Source organism: Hyperolius riggenbachi, chromosome 3 (genome assembly GCF_040937935.1).
Source record: "Hyperolius riggenbachi isolate aHypRig1 chromosome 3, aHypRig1.pri, whole genome shotgun sequence".
NCBI lineage: Eukaryota > Metazoa > Chordata > Amphibia > Anura > Hyperoliidae > Hyperolius > Hyperolius riggenbachi.
This window is the reverse complement of record NC_090648.1, coordinates 284,982,522-284,995,324: the sequence shown is the minus strand read 5'-3', so window position 1 is coordinate 284,995,324 and position 12,803 is coordinate 284,982,522. Positions and strand designations below refer to the sequence as shown.

At 43.6% G+C, this 12,803-nt stretch overlaps 1 protein-coding gene across 7 annotated transcripts in view; it reads right to left on the bottom strand.

The window, feature by feature from the left end:
- The window catches only part of ANKRD26 (ankyrin repeat domain containing 26), a 125,398-nt gene that overhangs the window by 16,073 nt on the left and 96,522 nt on the right, over window positions 1-12,803 (bottom strand). For all 7 annotated transcript variants that reach the window (XM_068276422.1, XM_068276417.1, XM_068276418.1 and 4 more), the window contains 6 exons: window positions 11,113-11,190; window positions 8,132-8,266; window positions 5,915-6,027; window positions 4,628-4,766; window positions 3,031-3,321; window positions 1,375-1,610 (listed from right to left, as the gene is read on the bottom strand). In XM_068276422.1, the coding sequence (XP_068132523.1) occupies window positions 1,375-1,610; window positions 3,031-3,321; window positions 4,628-4,766; window positions 5,915-6,027; window positions 8,132-8,266; window positions 11,113-11,190 (992 nt within the window). The remainder of the gene's footprint in view (window positions 1-1,374; window positions 1,611-3,030; window positions 3,322-4,627; window positions 4,767-5,914; window positions 6,028-8,131; window positions 8,267-11,112; window positions 11,191-12,803) is intronic.

The window sequence follows — 12,803 nt, the reverse complement described above, 5'->3', positions numbered from 1 at the left end:
AAAGCACATGAAAAAATTGTACCGCTTTTAGACCCTAAAATCAGGAAGGAATCATACCGCCAGGGAGGTTAAGTGTGCATGTTTGATTTCTAATAGTAACTTTTGTTGCGGAGTCTACACCTTGGCTGCTGGGCATAACATCATTTTGAATGCAATATTTTATTGAATTTCTATGATATGCAATTATAGTATAACCTCGTTATAGTAAACTTCAAGGGACCAGGAAAAGTGGTTTACTATATCAGAAGTTTGCTATATCAGAAATTGTCCTAGAAATGACCCTGCATGCCCGGTACATTCTCTACTGCAAAGGAGCAACTTTGTCCTCTCATTGCAGGTACAGTACAAGCACTTGCACATTTGGTGGACTATAAGGTTAAGTATACCTTAGGGCTGCATAGCCAGGCTGGACAAATCACTAGTACAGTATCCAGGGTTCCTTAAAAATTCCAGCTTCCACTGAATACAGGCAGCCACTTACTTCCCTTGAGTGGCTCCAATACCTACACGGGCGGAACTTGCAGCATGTGTCCTGCAAAACTTTCTGCTCACACTTTAGCCAATCATGAAGCCTCTCTTCAAAATACAGCCAATCATAATAAATGTTATAAGGCATAAACTCACTTGCAACCAGCCTGAAGAGAGCATGTGTCCATGGGTTTCACATTGACATATGACACATGCACCGCCTACTTTTTACTATATCCAGAGTCAGCATCATGTAGGGGCCCAAAAACATGTTTACTATACCAGAAGTTTTATTATATCTGAGTTTACTATACCAGACGTTGCTCCCATAGATGTATAATGGATATTGGCCGGGGCCTGGAGAGGTAGTTTACTATACTCAAATGTTTATTATAACAACATAATATTGTATAAACAGATATGCTTGAACAAGGACTTGTTGCAGACCCATTTTGGTCATTTAGAGTCAAAAGTGAATTGTGCAAAACTATAGTGCAGCAGTATGTATGGCAATGTCTTCAGTGCATGGGTCTCCATGATTATACAGATTGGTCATATTTATAGGTGTTTTTTGAAGTGAAATAATAATGTTTATGTGCATTATTTATAGATTTCTTGGTTCAGTGCACAAAGGACTATTTCCATTGCAACAACTGCATTTTTTGAATCTGGTTGCATAAAATGTAAACAGGTAAAATAAATTATTCTCTTTTTATTAGCATTGGACTCAATCTGCATTTAAAGTAGAAGTCCAGACTTTGCAACAATTCTAGTACCCTCTACCAACCACCTAAACTTTCCTGAACTTTTATGCCTCATTGAAAAAAGAGCAGGGGCATAGCATCCCAGGAGGAATGCAAAGAGGAGGTGGGATTAAGCTTGTGGGGGATAATAAACATTTCTCACCTTTCTAGTTTTGAACCCAAGGATTTTCTTATTTTCTGCTCTTCTGTATACAAGTCTTTCACCCTCTGCAGCTCTGACATCGAGGAATCTTTCTGGCTCATACTTTCTTCCTGGATGTTTTTTATTTTGTTTAGTTCACATTCTAGGTCTTGAATTCTGTGTTCCAGCTGATTTCTGACTGTGGCATCATTTTCAGCCCTCATCTGTTCCAGCTTGTCCTTTGATGCTGCCTGTGCCTGGAAAATACAAAGCTCCAATAAATGGCCACATCAGTTTTACCCAATAATGACACAAACAGTGCTTCTGACAAATGATGATTCAAAGTTATTTATGCTACGCAACAGAAGTGACTGTAAATGTAAAGCCATCCTGTGGGGGACCACTGTACATAAACCTGGCGGTAAGACTGCATATGCAATAAGAGCGTCTGTGAGGTTGGGTATGAGTTGATGCTGATAGTTGGATATCGGTAATGCAATATTACTATAGGCTTCTGTATGCATACCTCACACTACCAACCCCCCTCCATTCTATGCTCAACAGTAACCCCCAGCTATGTTTTACACCAAACCCACTCTCATCTAACTCTAACCTGTATAGCCAAGCACCGCAACTGATCCATTTCTCAGCTATATGATAGCCAAATTCCAGTTCCCATTAATCATCCGGCTGCCAATATCCAGAGTTTGGCTATATAACAATAGAACCCCAGGAGCCAATTATCCACCCAGCCACGTGTGGTTGCCTATAAACGAACCCTGGCCACACCCCCCCCCCCTCCACACACGATTGGCAATATCTGGAGTTCAGCTATATAATAGCCGGACCTCCTTATCTGTCCAAAATGCGCACCTACAAATTGAGAGTCTCCCCTAGCGTCGGCTTCTGCTGATGACGTAGGAGAAGAGGTCTGTGATCGCCGCTGGAACTGTTGGTTAGGTGCGGATTCTCATAGTTATACACAGCGGCAGAGCGTGGATGACAAACGGGGCAGAGGAGGATAAAGGGGGCAGGGTAGCAGGAGACACACATGGGGAGGGGCAGAGGGCAAACAGGGGCAGAGGGGTACAGAAGGGGACACATGGGGGCACACTGGGGACAGAAGGGGACACAGGAGGACAAAATAATTGGGTGAGAACATCTACAAGACGGTCCTTGACTATGGACGCAGCAGGTTTAGTATATTTTTTCCCCTGGCTTTTTCCCTCTATACCTAGGTGCGTCTTAGATTCCGTATCGTCTCATATGCCAAAAAATACCATAATTTTTGCCTTGGTGCTCTCAAGGGGAATCTTCCTCTTTTGTCATTGTCTGATTGTTTCAGGTGAAAATTTAGTGAGTACGATAGTCTCCCAGTGCACCACTGAACCACATTCCATTCAATTAACCATTACCAAAGCTCATGTTGAAAACTGCAATTATACTATACTGATCAAGGATGAGCAATCATGAAAAATTGCTTTCAGCAACATTCCTCCAAAAACGTATGTAGCTTTTGTCTATCTAATCCTGCTGCAGGAAGGTGCACACTGCTCAACACCACTCATAATAAACTCAACTGCGAACTCCAACTTTAAAAGGCAGAGAAAAATAAACCTTGTTACTGTACACTTTGCGCTTCTACATAGTTTTGGTGGGAAATGTTTTAATGTTTACCTGTAGGAATAAATTGACTTCCTCCAACTTCTGCCGTAATTCCTGCCTGCCTCTTTCATCGATTTCTCTTTTGTACTGTTCAAGGTAACTTTGATCCATCTTGCTGGAACCAATATGTCTCCTAAGCTCGGCCACTTCGTCCTCCATCTCTCGCTTGCTTCTTTCTAACCGTTCATGGTTCTTGTGCAGGTTCTTCACTGAAGATAACTGTTCATGCAGGTCACGATTTGAAGCTTCTAACTGCATATAATTGCGGGATTCCCTCTCCAATTGTAAGGATAGTTCTTCAATCTATTGGAATGTACAGTGTTTATAGAATTTTTTTTTTCCTTAGTACTAGATAAAACCTACTTCCCTCTCTTTTCCAACAGACTGTATTCTGTGCCATTTTGTTCAGTTTCATAAAGATTATTATGCAGGCAGTACTGATCTTTGTTATTGGTAAACTGACCTTTGCAAACTACGTGCTATGCACTCTTCTGAAAACATAAGAGTAATTTAAAGGACACTTAAAGTCAGAGGGATATGGAGGCTGCTATATTAATTTCTTTTTAAAGAATACCAGTTACCTGGTAGTCCTGCTGATTTTTCATGCATCAGCAGTATCTGGATCTCACACCTAAAACAAGCATGCAGCTAATCCAGTCAGAAACGTGATCTGCATGCTTGTTTAAGGTCTATGTATTAGAGGCAAAGGGTCAGCAGGGCAGCCAGACAATTTGCACTGTTTAAAAGGAAATAAATATGACAACCTCCATATACCTTCAGATGTCCTTTAAAATATACCGTTTAAGCCATACTCCTACCTGTAATATATCTGTAATTATTCCTGAAATGCAAGACTGGGGACCTAACAGAACTTAGAAGCCTGAGGCCACTAGCACACTGCATGCGATTCCGATTTGCGATTTTAATCGGTCCTGCATATGCTGCTTTTCTTCTTGTGTTGATAGCATCCAAGGAAAATCAGAATAGCAAAATGCAATCGGAAATCGGATTTGCGATTTGCAGCGTGCAAGAGGCCGGAAGAAGTTTTGCTGGTCTATGGTCCAGCTATTATCTATGACTGCTAAAAGGCATCCTGTACCTATCTGGTTGTTTCAAGTGAACAGTTCATTACACTTTTAGCAGAACAACCTCTTTGTGTCAGGGACTGCACTGATTGAGATGTACATGGGTGACAGAGAAATGCCAATAAATTTAAATTTTCAACACCTGTACCGTGTTTATGAGTTATTTTGTTTCCCTGAACACCTAACACCAACAATCTTTTCCAATGAGAACATGCTAAGTGGGCTCCAAATTTTAGCATGTGTATTGTGGAGTGGCTGAATAGCGTATCTTATTAAGGGCTCTGCTTCTGACACAGAAGACCAGGGTTCAAATCTCGGCTCTTCCTGTTCAGTAAGCTGCACCTATTCAGTAAGGAGTTTCTTGGCCAAGACTCCCTAACACTGCTACTGCCTACTGAGCGCACTCTTGTACCTTGCAAGCACTTTGATTCAGACAGGAGAAAAGTGCTATACAAATATAGGAATTATTATTGCAGCAGCACTATGGGTTTGGGCTTATGAGTCACATAAGTATAGTACTTTACCTTTTTCTTCAATGTAAAGACTTCATTGTCTGTTTCATGGTGACCTCTGTGGGAGCTGTCCTTCACTTTGCCCTGATGTCTTTCATCTGCTTCCAACTCTTTTAGCTTTTTCTTAGCTGATTTCAAAAGTTTCTTCAGCCTAAAAAATAATACAAATATTGTCACAATGCATATAGATTTTCAGTGACAAATAGTATAGTAGAAGCAGCAGGTTCAGTAGTCTCAAAGAAAGTCTGAAGCCTCAAAAATACCCAGTGTTTACTTAAGTCTTCTTTAGCATTCATGCCATATCTGAAACGCTGCATCCCTGCAACTGAACTCTCAATTAAAACCCCCCAAATCCCTGGGGGATGATTTGGGGCTCCTTCTTGGCAGAGGCAGAGCTTTGGGCAGTAGCTCGGCTTCTACTCACGTCAATCTGCTCTGATCGCCACCCCTCCCGGCCCCACTCAGTCTTCTTTCACTGAGAGGGCCGGGGAGAGGCGGCGATCAGCACAGATTGATTGTACTGGAGGCAGAGCTACAGCGCAAAGCTCTGCCTCCCCCTGGCAGCAAAATCCACAACTTGGAAAGTCGTAGATTTTTGCCCAGGGATTTCGGGGGTTTTAATTGAGAGTTCAGCCCCGGGGATGCGGCATTTCACGTATGGCATTAATGCTAAAAAAGACTGTTAAGCAAAACAATAATTTGTGAGATGCATACTAAAATATTAGATGGGGCTGGAGGAGATCCTGCCACCATCTGTCAAGCATGGTGGAGGCAATGTGATGGCATGGGGCTGCTTTAGTGTTGGTTAAGAGGGATATCTGTACAGGGTAAATGGGATATTGAAAATTTTTCATCTCAGTACAGTTGATTGGAACCAGTTTTGTACTACAACAGACAAGGATCCAAAGCACATCTCCTAACTAGGAATATTTAGGAAAGAAGCAGTCAGCTGGTATATGGTCTATGATGGAGATGAGCTGTTGTGGGGGAAGCTTGAATTAATGGTATATAATAAGTGCTCATCCAGCCAATCTAACTTGTGTGATGTGCTTTTGGAAGCATGGGCTGAAAGTGCATCAGATTACATCAACAGGTATACCCTTTAACTGCTGCAAATGGAGGATCCTTTGACGAAAGCAGAGTTTGAAAGACACTATTATGTAAATTGAATATCATTATTTCAAACTGTCAATCATCGTAAATATTTTAAGGATTTCATGCATGTTTTCATGTAAAACAAGGACATTTCTAAATGACCCCAAACTTTTGAACACTGAAGAAAACATTTCATGGCTGTACCCGGTTATGTCACGCTGTAAGTCACTGTTCCTCTTTATTTCCTGATCAAAGCGTTCCTCCATGGATTTCTTCTGATCCAACAGTTTCTTCACTTTTTTCTTCTCATTTTCAACCTTGAACAAGCAAGTGGAATGAGCAAATTAACATTAAAATATCTACAAACAATACATTTAAATACAGAGTCATAGAAATTTAGTCTATAGGGGAAGTTATGGATTATTGTTACTGCAGAATTAATAATGCTTATCAAACCTAACTAACAAACTAACGTACCCTACTAACCTAACATACGAATGACCCACCGATATGAATGGCCTGCCAACCCGTCGCTATGTCGGGGACTCCCTGTCTTATGCGCAGTAGCGCTGGTCTCACCAGCTCTGGCAACCTCTCACTCTCACTACTCTCCCCCCAGAGCTAGCTTCTCCTGCAAGTCACAAATAATGACGTGATCAGGAGAACACTAGGGTGAACAGTGAGAGTGAGAAGAGGTTGCTCATCCCTGGAGGCACCCAGAGCAGGTGAGAAGTGCTGCTGCTACCACTGCATATACTCTGCAATGGGCTGGGGAAGTGCAGGCGGCACAGGGGGGAAAAGAAGAGGCACAGGGGGACACAAGAGGCACAAAGCAGGACAGAAGTAGGCAAAGGGGGACGCAGGGGGGCAGAGGTGACAAGGGTGCGGAGACACACAGTGGAGGCACAGGGGGGCAGAGGTGACAGAGGGGGACACTGGGGGCACATGGGGATGAAATAGGAAAAGGGGAACAGAGGTGACACACAGGGAGACACTTGAGGCACACGGCGGCACAGAGGAGGTATAGGGGACAGAGATGGCACAGGGTTACGGCTTAAGAACGGATTCAGGTTAAAGAGACCCAAAGATGAAGATGATACTAAATTTATACATACCTGGGGCTTCCTCCAGCCTGGATCGCTCCCACGCCGCTGTCCTCCGCTGCCTCTGTCCGCTGGTACCGGGTCCCGTAATTTTGGCCAGTCGACGCAAGCGCAGTGCGCTCCCGCCCTACTGCGCAGGCGCATGCATACAGAGCTGGAGGTAGCCCCTGTGCATGCGTACAACTGGTCGCGTCCGGCGGAAGTGACAGGACCTGGTACTGGCAGCGGAGGATGGCGGCGTGGGAGCGATCCAGGCTTATGGGGCTGGAGGAAGCCCCAGGTATGTGTAAAATCTTTTTTCATTTTTCAACTACCCTTCGTCTCTGATTCCCTTTAAGAACAAACCTGCAGTACCTCGTTCATTAACCGGGGACTACTTGTATTTGTTAGTGATTGCTTTTTTTCTTTGCCTACATGGGTATTACTGTCCTGCTCAACTATACATAGTAGCTTGGTGTATTTTATCTGCACTGGGATCTGACCTTGCCAAGTAATTCTAGGTAACTGGTATTTTTACTTTTATCTCTTCATATTTAATAGGATTTTATATCCTTTCCAGACAGCATAGAATTTATCTCCATTCTGCCAGATGTACTCACTTAGACGGACTACATCTACCAGCATGCAATGCCACGGTTGGGAGCACGTGACACCACCAGGAGGTTCAAAATGCTGCAGCTATGGTCACCCTGGGGAAGATGGCGGATCCTATATATGGACGGGGCTAAGGAAGCAACCTCTGTAGGTAAGCAATGCTGATCACCTCAACGGCACACTATTCAATCATCTTCTATATTTTGAAAAATGCAAGATTAAATTCAGCCAAGGTGGGTGATAACAACCGAAAGCCGAGATTCTAGCATGTGTACAGTGGCTCCTGATCCCTCACTAGGTGGATCAACTTGGCTGAGGGTATTGTCCCCATTCATCCCACCCTCTCTGTGATCCTATTGCGCCACTCCGTCAGCACTCCTCCCTTCATATAGCACCACAATTTGCCCCTCCTCCCCACTCCATGGTAAAATAAGTGTTGCCAGCCCCCAGGCTACCGACACATCTGTACAACCTCAGCCCTGCACTGTCACCCAAAGTATTAAAAGTCCCCATCCCTGGCCAACAACATGCTTTGTTCATGTGTGCAAGGCTTTAGAGTTAATCTTGCACAGAAGTTTCAGCAACACCTAAATAGATGTAGTTAATCTTTTGTCTGACTTTCAAAAAAAACAAAAAAACACCAACTTTGTCCTTGTAAAAGCAGTACTTTAAGAACTGATCAAAATCCCCCAAAAAACTCTGGCATAAATGCGATATAACTTACCTGTTCAACAAGGTCTGCTTTGGATTGTTCAAGCTCTGCCAAGCGGACTCCTAATCGTGATCTGGACTTCAGCTCCTCTTCCCACAAATTCTGAGAGTCTTGTGCACTTTGTGACAGCACTGTCTGTTTATGTACCTGGATCCATGAACATGTAAGTCAGAAGTGTGTACTCAAGCAAAATTATATGTATATTTACAATTTGATATTAATATATATAGCACTTCAAGGGCATATACTCTGGAATGTACTAAGTAACCCAATTAAAAAATGACTGATATCGCACTTGTATTTTATTTACCATTCTTATGCTAAAAGGTTAATATTAGCAATCTGCACTTATAATTGAGTTTATAGTTATATTTTGTGACCTTTAAAATAAACCTCTTATAAACTCTTCTAAAGGCAATTAAAAAAAAAATTAAGAATATTCTGAGGAAAGTTTGTCTGTGGTTAAGTCTTCTTATTAAAGGGACTCCGAGCAGTAAATAAATAGAAAATCGGAACTTACCTGGGGCTTTCTCCACCTCATCGTAGGTCGGGAGGTCCCTCGGAATCCCTCTGGCTCCTCTCCCAGGGCCTGGCCAGAAATGGCTCCCGGCGACACTGGGCCCGAGTGTCGGGATCCTTCTTTCTGAAAGGTGACGTCAGTCGTCACCACGCCGGCCGCCTTGTGTCATCACGCGGGCCGGCGTGACAGTACTGCGCATGCGCGATTAAACCGCGCATGCGCAGTACTGTCACGCCGGCTGCCATGATGACGCGAGGTGGCCGGCGTGGTGACGACTGACGTTGCCTTTCCGGAAGAAGGAGCCCGACACTCGGGCCCAGTGTCACCGGGAGCCATTTCTGAGCAGGGCCTGGGAGAAGAGCCAGAGAAACGCCGAGGGACCTCCCGACCTACGATGGGGTGAAGAAAGCCCCAGGTAAGTTCCGATTTTGTATATACTGCTCGGAGTCCTTTTAACCTCCTTAGCGGTAATCCTGAGTCAGGCTGGGGACAGAAATCCACAGCTCAGAGCGGTAGTCCCGAGCCTGAGTGAGAAAAATTCCACGGCTTTTAGACTCTAAATCTGGAAATAATCATATCGCCAGTGAGGTTAAAACACAGTGATTAGGGAAGATCATTCTGATTCAAAATGTTCTGATTGATTCAGATTAGAACTTGAATCTCAACTAAAGTGGAATGTGGAGGGCAGGACACGGGTGAGTTAAAAGGAACCTGAGGCGTGAGACCTATAAAAGCTGCTGTAATTATTTCCTTTTAAACAATACCAGTTGCCTTGGCTGTCCTGCTGATATTTCTGGTCAGTAAGGTCTAACTCACACACCTGAAACAAGCATGCAGCTAATCTTATCAAATTTGTCATATCGGTAGACATCTGATCTGCATGCTTGTTCAGGGTCTAAAGCAGTCCACTTTAGTTGAGGTTCTTATTTGTTCTGGATAGTGTGAAAAGATGTTAAAACCTAATTCTGGGTTTGTTTCTAGTGTGGAGATCTTCCCTTATTTTCTGCTCCTGGGGCCTCCTTGACTTGAGCACAAACCCTGGTAGTCCCAGAGGCAGGAAATGAGAGATGGCAACAAGTACAGGACTGAGCTTCAAGCTTTTTCTAAATCTACAAGCTAGCTTTTATCCCTGTTGCAGAGATTTACGTACTTTCAGATAGTGGAAGAAAAGTGGATTCAAATTCTCTCAAATAGAGGAACAGACCACAATTAAAATGTTAAACATGTTTTTAATCCTTTCCACACTATAAGTCATTCTGAGTGCGTAGGTCAGTGAAGAAAGCAAAGTCAATTACACTAATGGTCCAGCAGAAAGGCTTGGGAGATAAAAGAAGCATGGCTTAAAAAGGCCCATTAACAAGACTGGTTTGTGACATATGTTTTATTATATAATTTTGGGGGCTTTCAATCTCTCTACATGTTGCTCTCTCCAACAGTACATTTTTCACATCTTCATGCAGACATATGGATGAGAATCTGTATTCTCATTTAGGTGGTAACATACGTCATACTATTCTGTAATGTCATTGATTAGAAATCAAGGATTGTTCAATGGACCTATGAAAATTTATGAAATGTGTGAGAAATTTACCATTGTCTGTGAGCACTTTTCTATTACTTCCAATCAATCTTTTTGAAGTAGAAGTGAAAAGAAAAAAATAGAAGAGGTTGTACAACTTTGCTCATTTTCAATGTGGAGGTTTCAATAAAGAACAGAATAAACAAATGCTGAAAGCACACCTGACTTGGAAAAACACCCCCCCCAAGAAAAAAAAACTTACCCGGGGCTTCTCTTAGTCTCCATAGTCTTTCAGGTCCCTTTGTGTCCCCTCTATTGTGCTGCTGCCCCCTCCGAAACTCCAGTTGCAGCTAGTGCGCAGTTCCAGCCATGTACCTTCTTCATCGCGCTCCCATAGATGAAAGAGTCTGCTCATGCACAGTTCCTGTAGTTTTATAACTGTGCATGCACAGAACGGTCATGCCAGGAGAGCGCGATCGAGGAGGTGTGCGAATGGAACTGTGCAACAGCACTGAAAGACACAAAAGGGACCCAAAAGTCTACAGGGGACTTTTTTGTTCCAATTCAGGTTTGCTTTCAGGTCTTGTAATTATTTGCTCTGGTCTAAATGTATTTGGCTAGCATTATATGTATGTAATAGCCTCTGTATAGTATTGAGGAAACATACAATTGTCTTTATTATTTTAAGCAGTGCATTACGGTGGCTAGCACCCTAGCCTTGCAGCACTAGAGTTTCAGGTTTCTGCTAAATATTTAGGCGTCCTGACATTTCATTAAACTGATTGGCAGGTTAAGTAAACGGAGGCTAGACTGAAATAACTATGTTAGACTATGAGCTCCTCTGAGGGACAGTGGCATTATTTGTTAAAAACTCTCTGTAAACTGTAGTAAATATCAGTGCTCTATGAATGCACATTTAATACAAATAATAACTTCTAAGAGTCTTGCACTTACATGCTGGTTTAACTTCTCTTCCAAACCAATTTTTGATGTTTGTAAGTTAGTTATTAAATCTTCTAGTCGATTCCTAATCTGTAAAACATGTCAAAGGGAAGGTTAACAAGTACACACATATATCTCTTCCATTTGATATGTATGGCCATGTATGTGCTAGAGCAGGGGTGAAAAACTCAGACCAGGTTGAGGGCCAACAGTCATATTTAACCCCCCCCCCCCCCCATTTAGAATTATCGCACAGCACCTGACAATTTGCACCGCATGCTATAACCGCGGTGGGGAACCCCCCCCCCCCCCCAAACCCTTAGTATAGGTAGGTAGGTAGCCAGGTATAGGTGCACCCAGTATAGGTAGCAAGGCATAAGGGCACCCAGGATAGGTCACCTAGGTAGGCGCCTCCAGTATAGGTAGACAGGCATAGGTGCATTCAGTACAAGTTAGCTAGGTAGGTGCCCCCAGTATAGGTAGACAGGTATAGGTGCACCCAGTATAGAGTAGTCAGGCATAGGTGTATCCAGTATAGGTTAGCTAGGTAGGTCCCCCCCAGCATACGTTAGTCAGGCATGGTGGGCCCAGTATATGTTAGCTAGGTAAATGCCCCCAGTATATGTTAGCTAGCTAAATGCCCCCAGTATATGTTAGCTAGGTAAATGCCCCAGTATAGGTTAGCTAGGTAAATGCAACCAATATAGGTTAGCTAGGTAAATGCCCCCATATAGGTTAGCTAGGTAGGTTCCCTCCCAGTATACGTTAGTCAGGCATAGGTGGACCCAGTATATGTTAGCTAGGTAAATGCCCCCAGTATGTTAGCTAGGTAAATGCCCCCCAGTAAAGGTTAGCTAGGTAGGTGCCCAGTATAGGTAAGTCAGGCATAGGTGGACCCAGTATATGTTAGCTAGGTAAATGCCCCCAGTATAGGTTAGCTAAGTAAATGCAACCAGTATAGGTTAGCTAGGTAAATGCCCACGTATAGGTTAGCTAGGTAGGTGCCCAGTATAGGTTAGCTAGGTAAATGCCACCAGTATAGGTTAGCTAGGTAGATGCCCAGTATAGGTTAGCTAGGTAAATGCCCCCAGTATAGGTTAGTTAGGTAGGTGCCCAGTATAGGTTAGCTAGATAGGTGCCCAGTGTAGGTTAGCTAGGTAAATGCCCCCAGTATAAGTTAGCTAGGTAGGTGCCCAGTATAGGTTAGCTAGGTAGGTGCCCAGTATAGGTTAGCTAGGTAGGTGCCCAGTATAGGTTAGCTAGGTAGGTGCCCAATGTAGGTTAGCTAGGTAAATGCCCCCAGTATATGTTAGCTAGGTAGGTGCCCAGTATAAGTTAGCTAGGTAAATGCCCCCACTATAGGTTAGCTAGGTAGGTGCCCAGTATAGGTCAACTAGGTAAATGCCCCAGTATAGGTTAGTTAGTGTGGCTAGGTGCCTAATATAGGTTAGCTAGGTAGGTGCCCAGTATAGGTTAGCTAGGTAAATGCCCCCAGTACAGGTTAGTTAGGTAGGTGCCTAGTATAGGTTAGCTAGGTAGGTGCCCAGTATAGGTTAGCTAGGTAAATGCCCCAGTATAGGTTAGCTAGGTAATTGCTCTCAGTAGGTAGCCAGCCTTAGCCACCCCCAGCCGCCGCTCCTTCACTTCACCTCCTCGGCGGCCCGTCCTGCACTGAAGCCCGCTCCCCTAATCCTTTTCGCCGC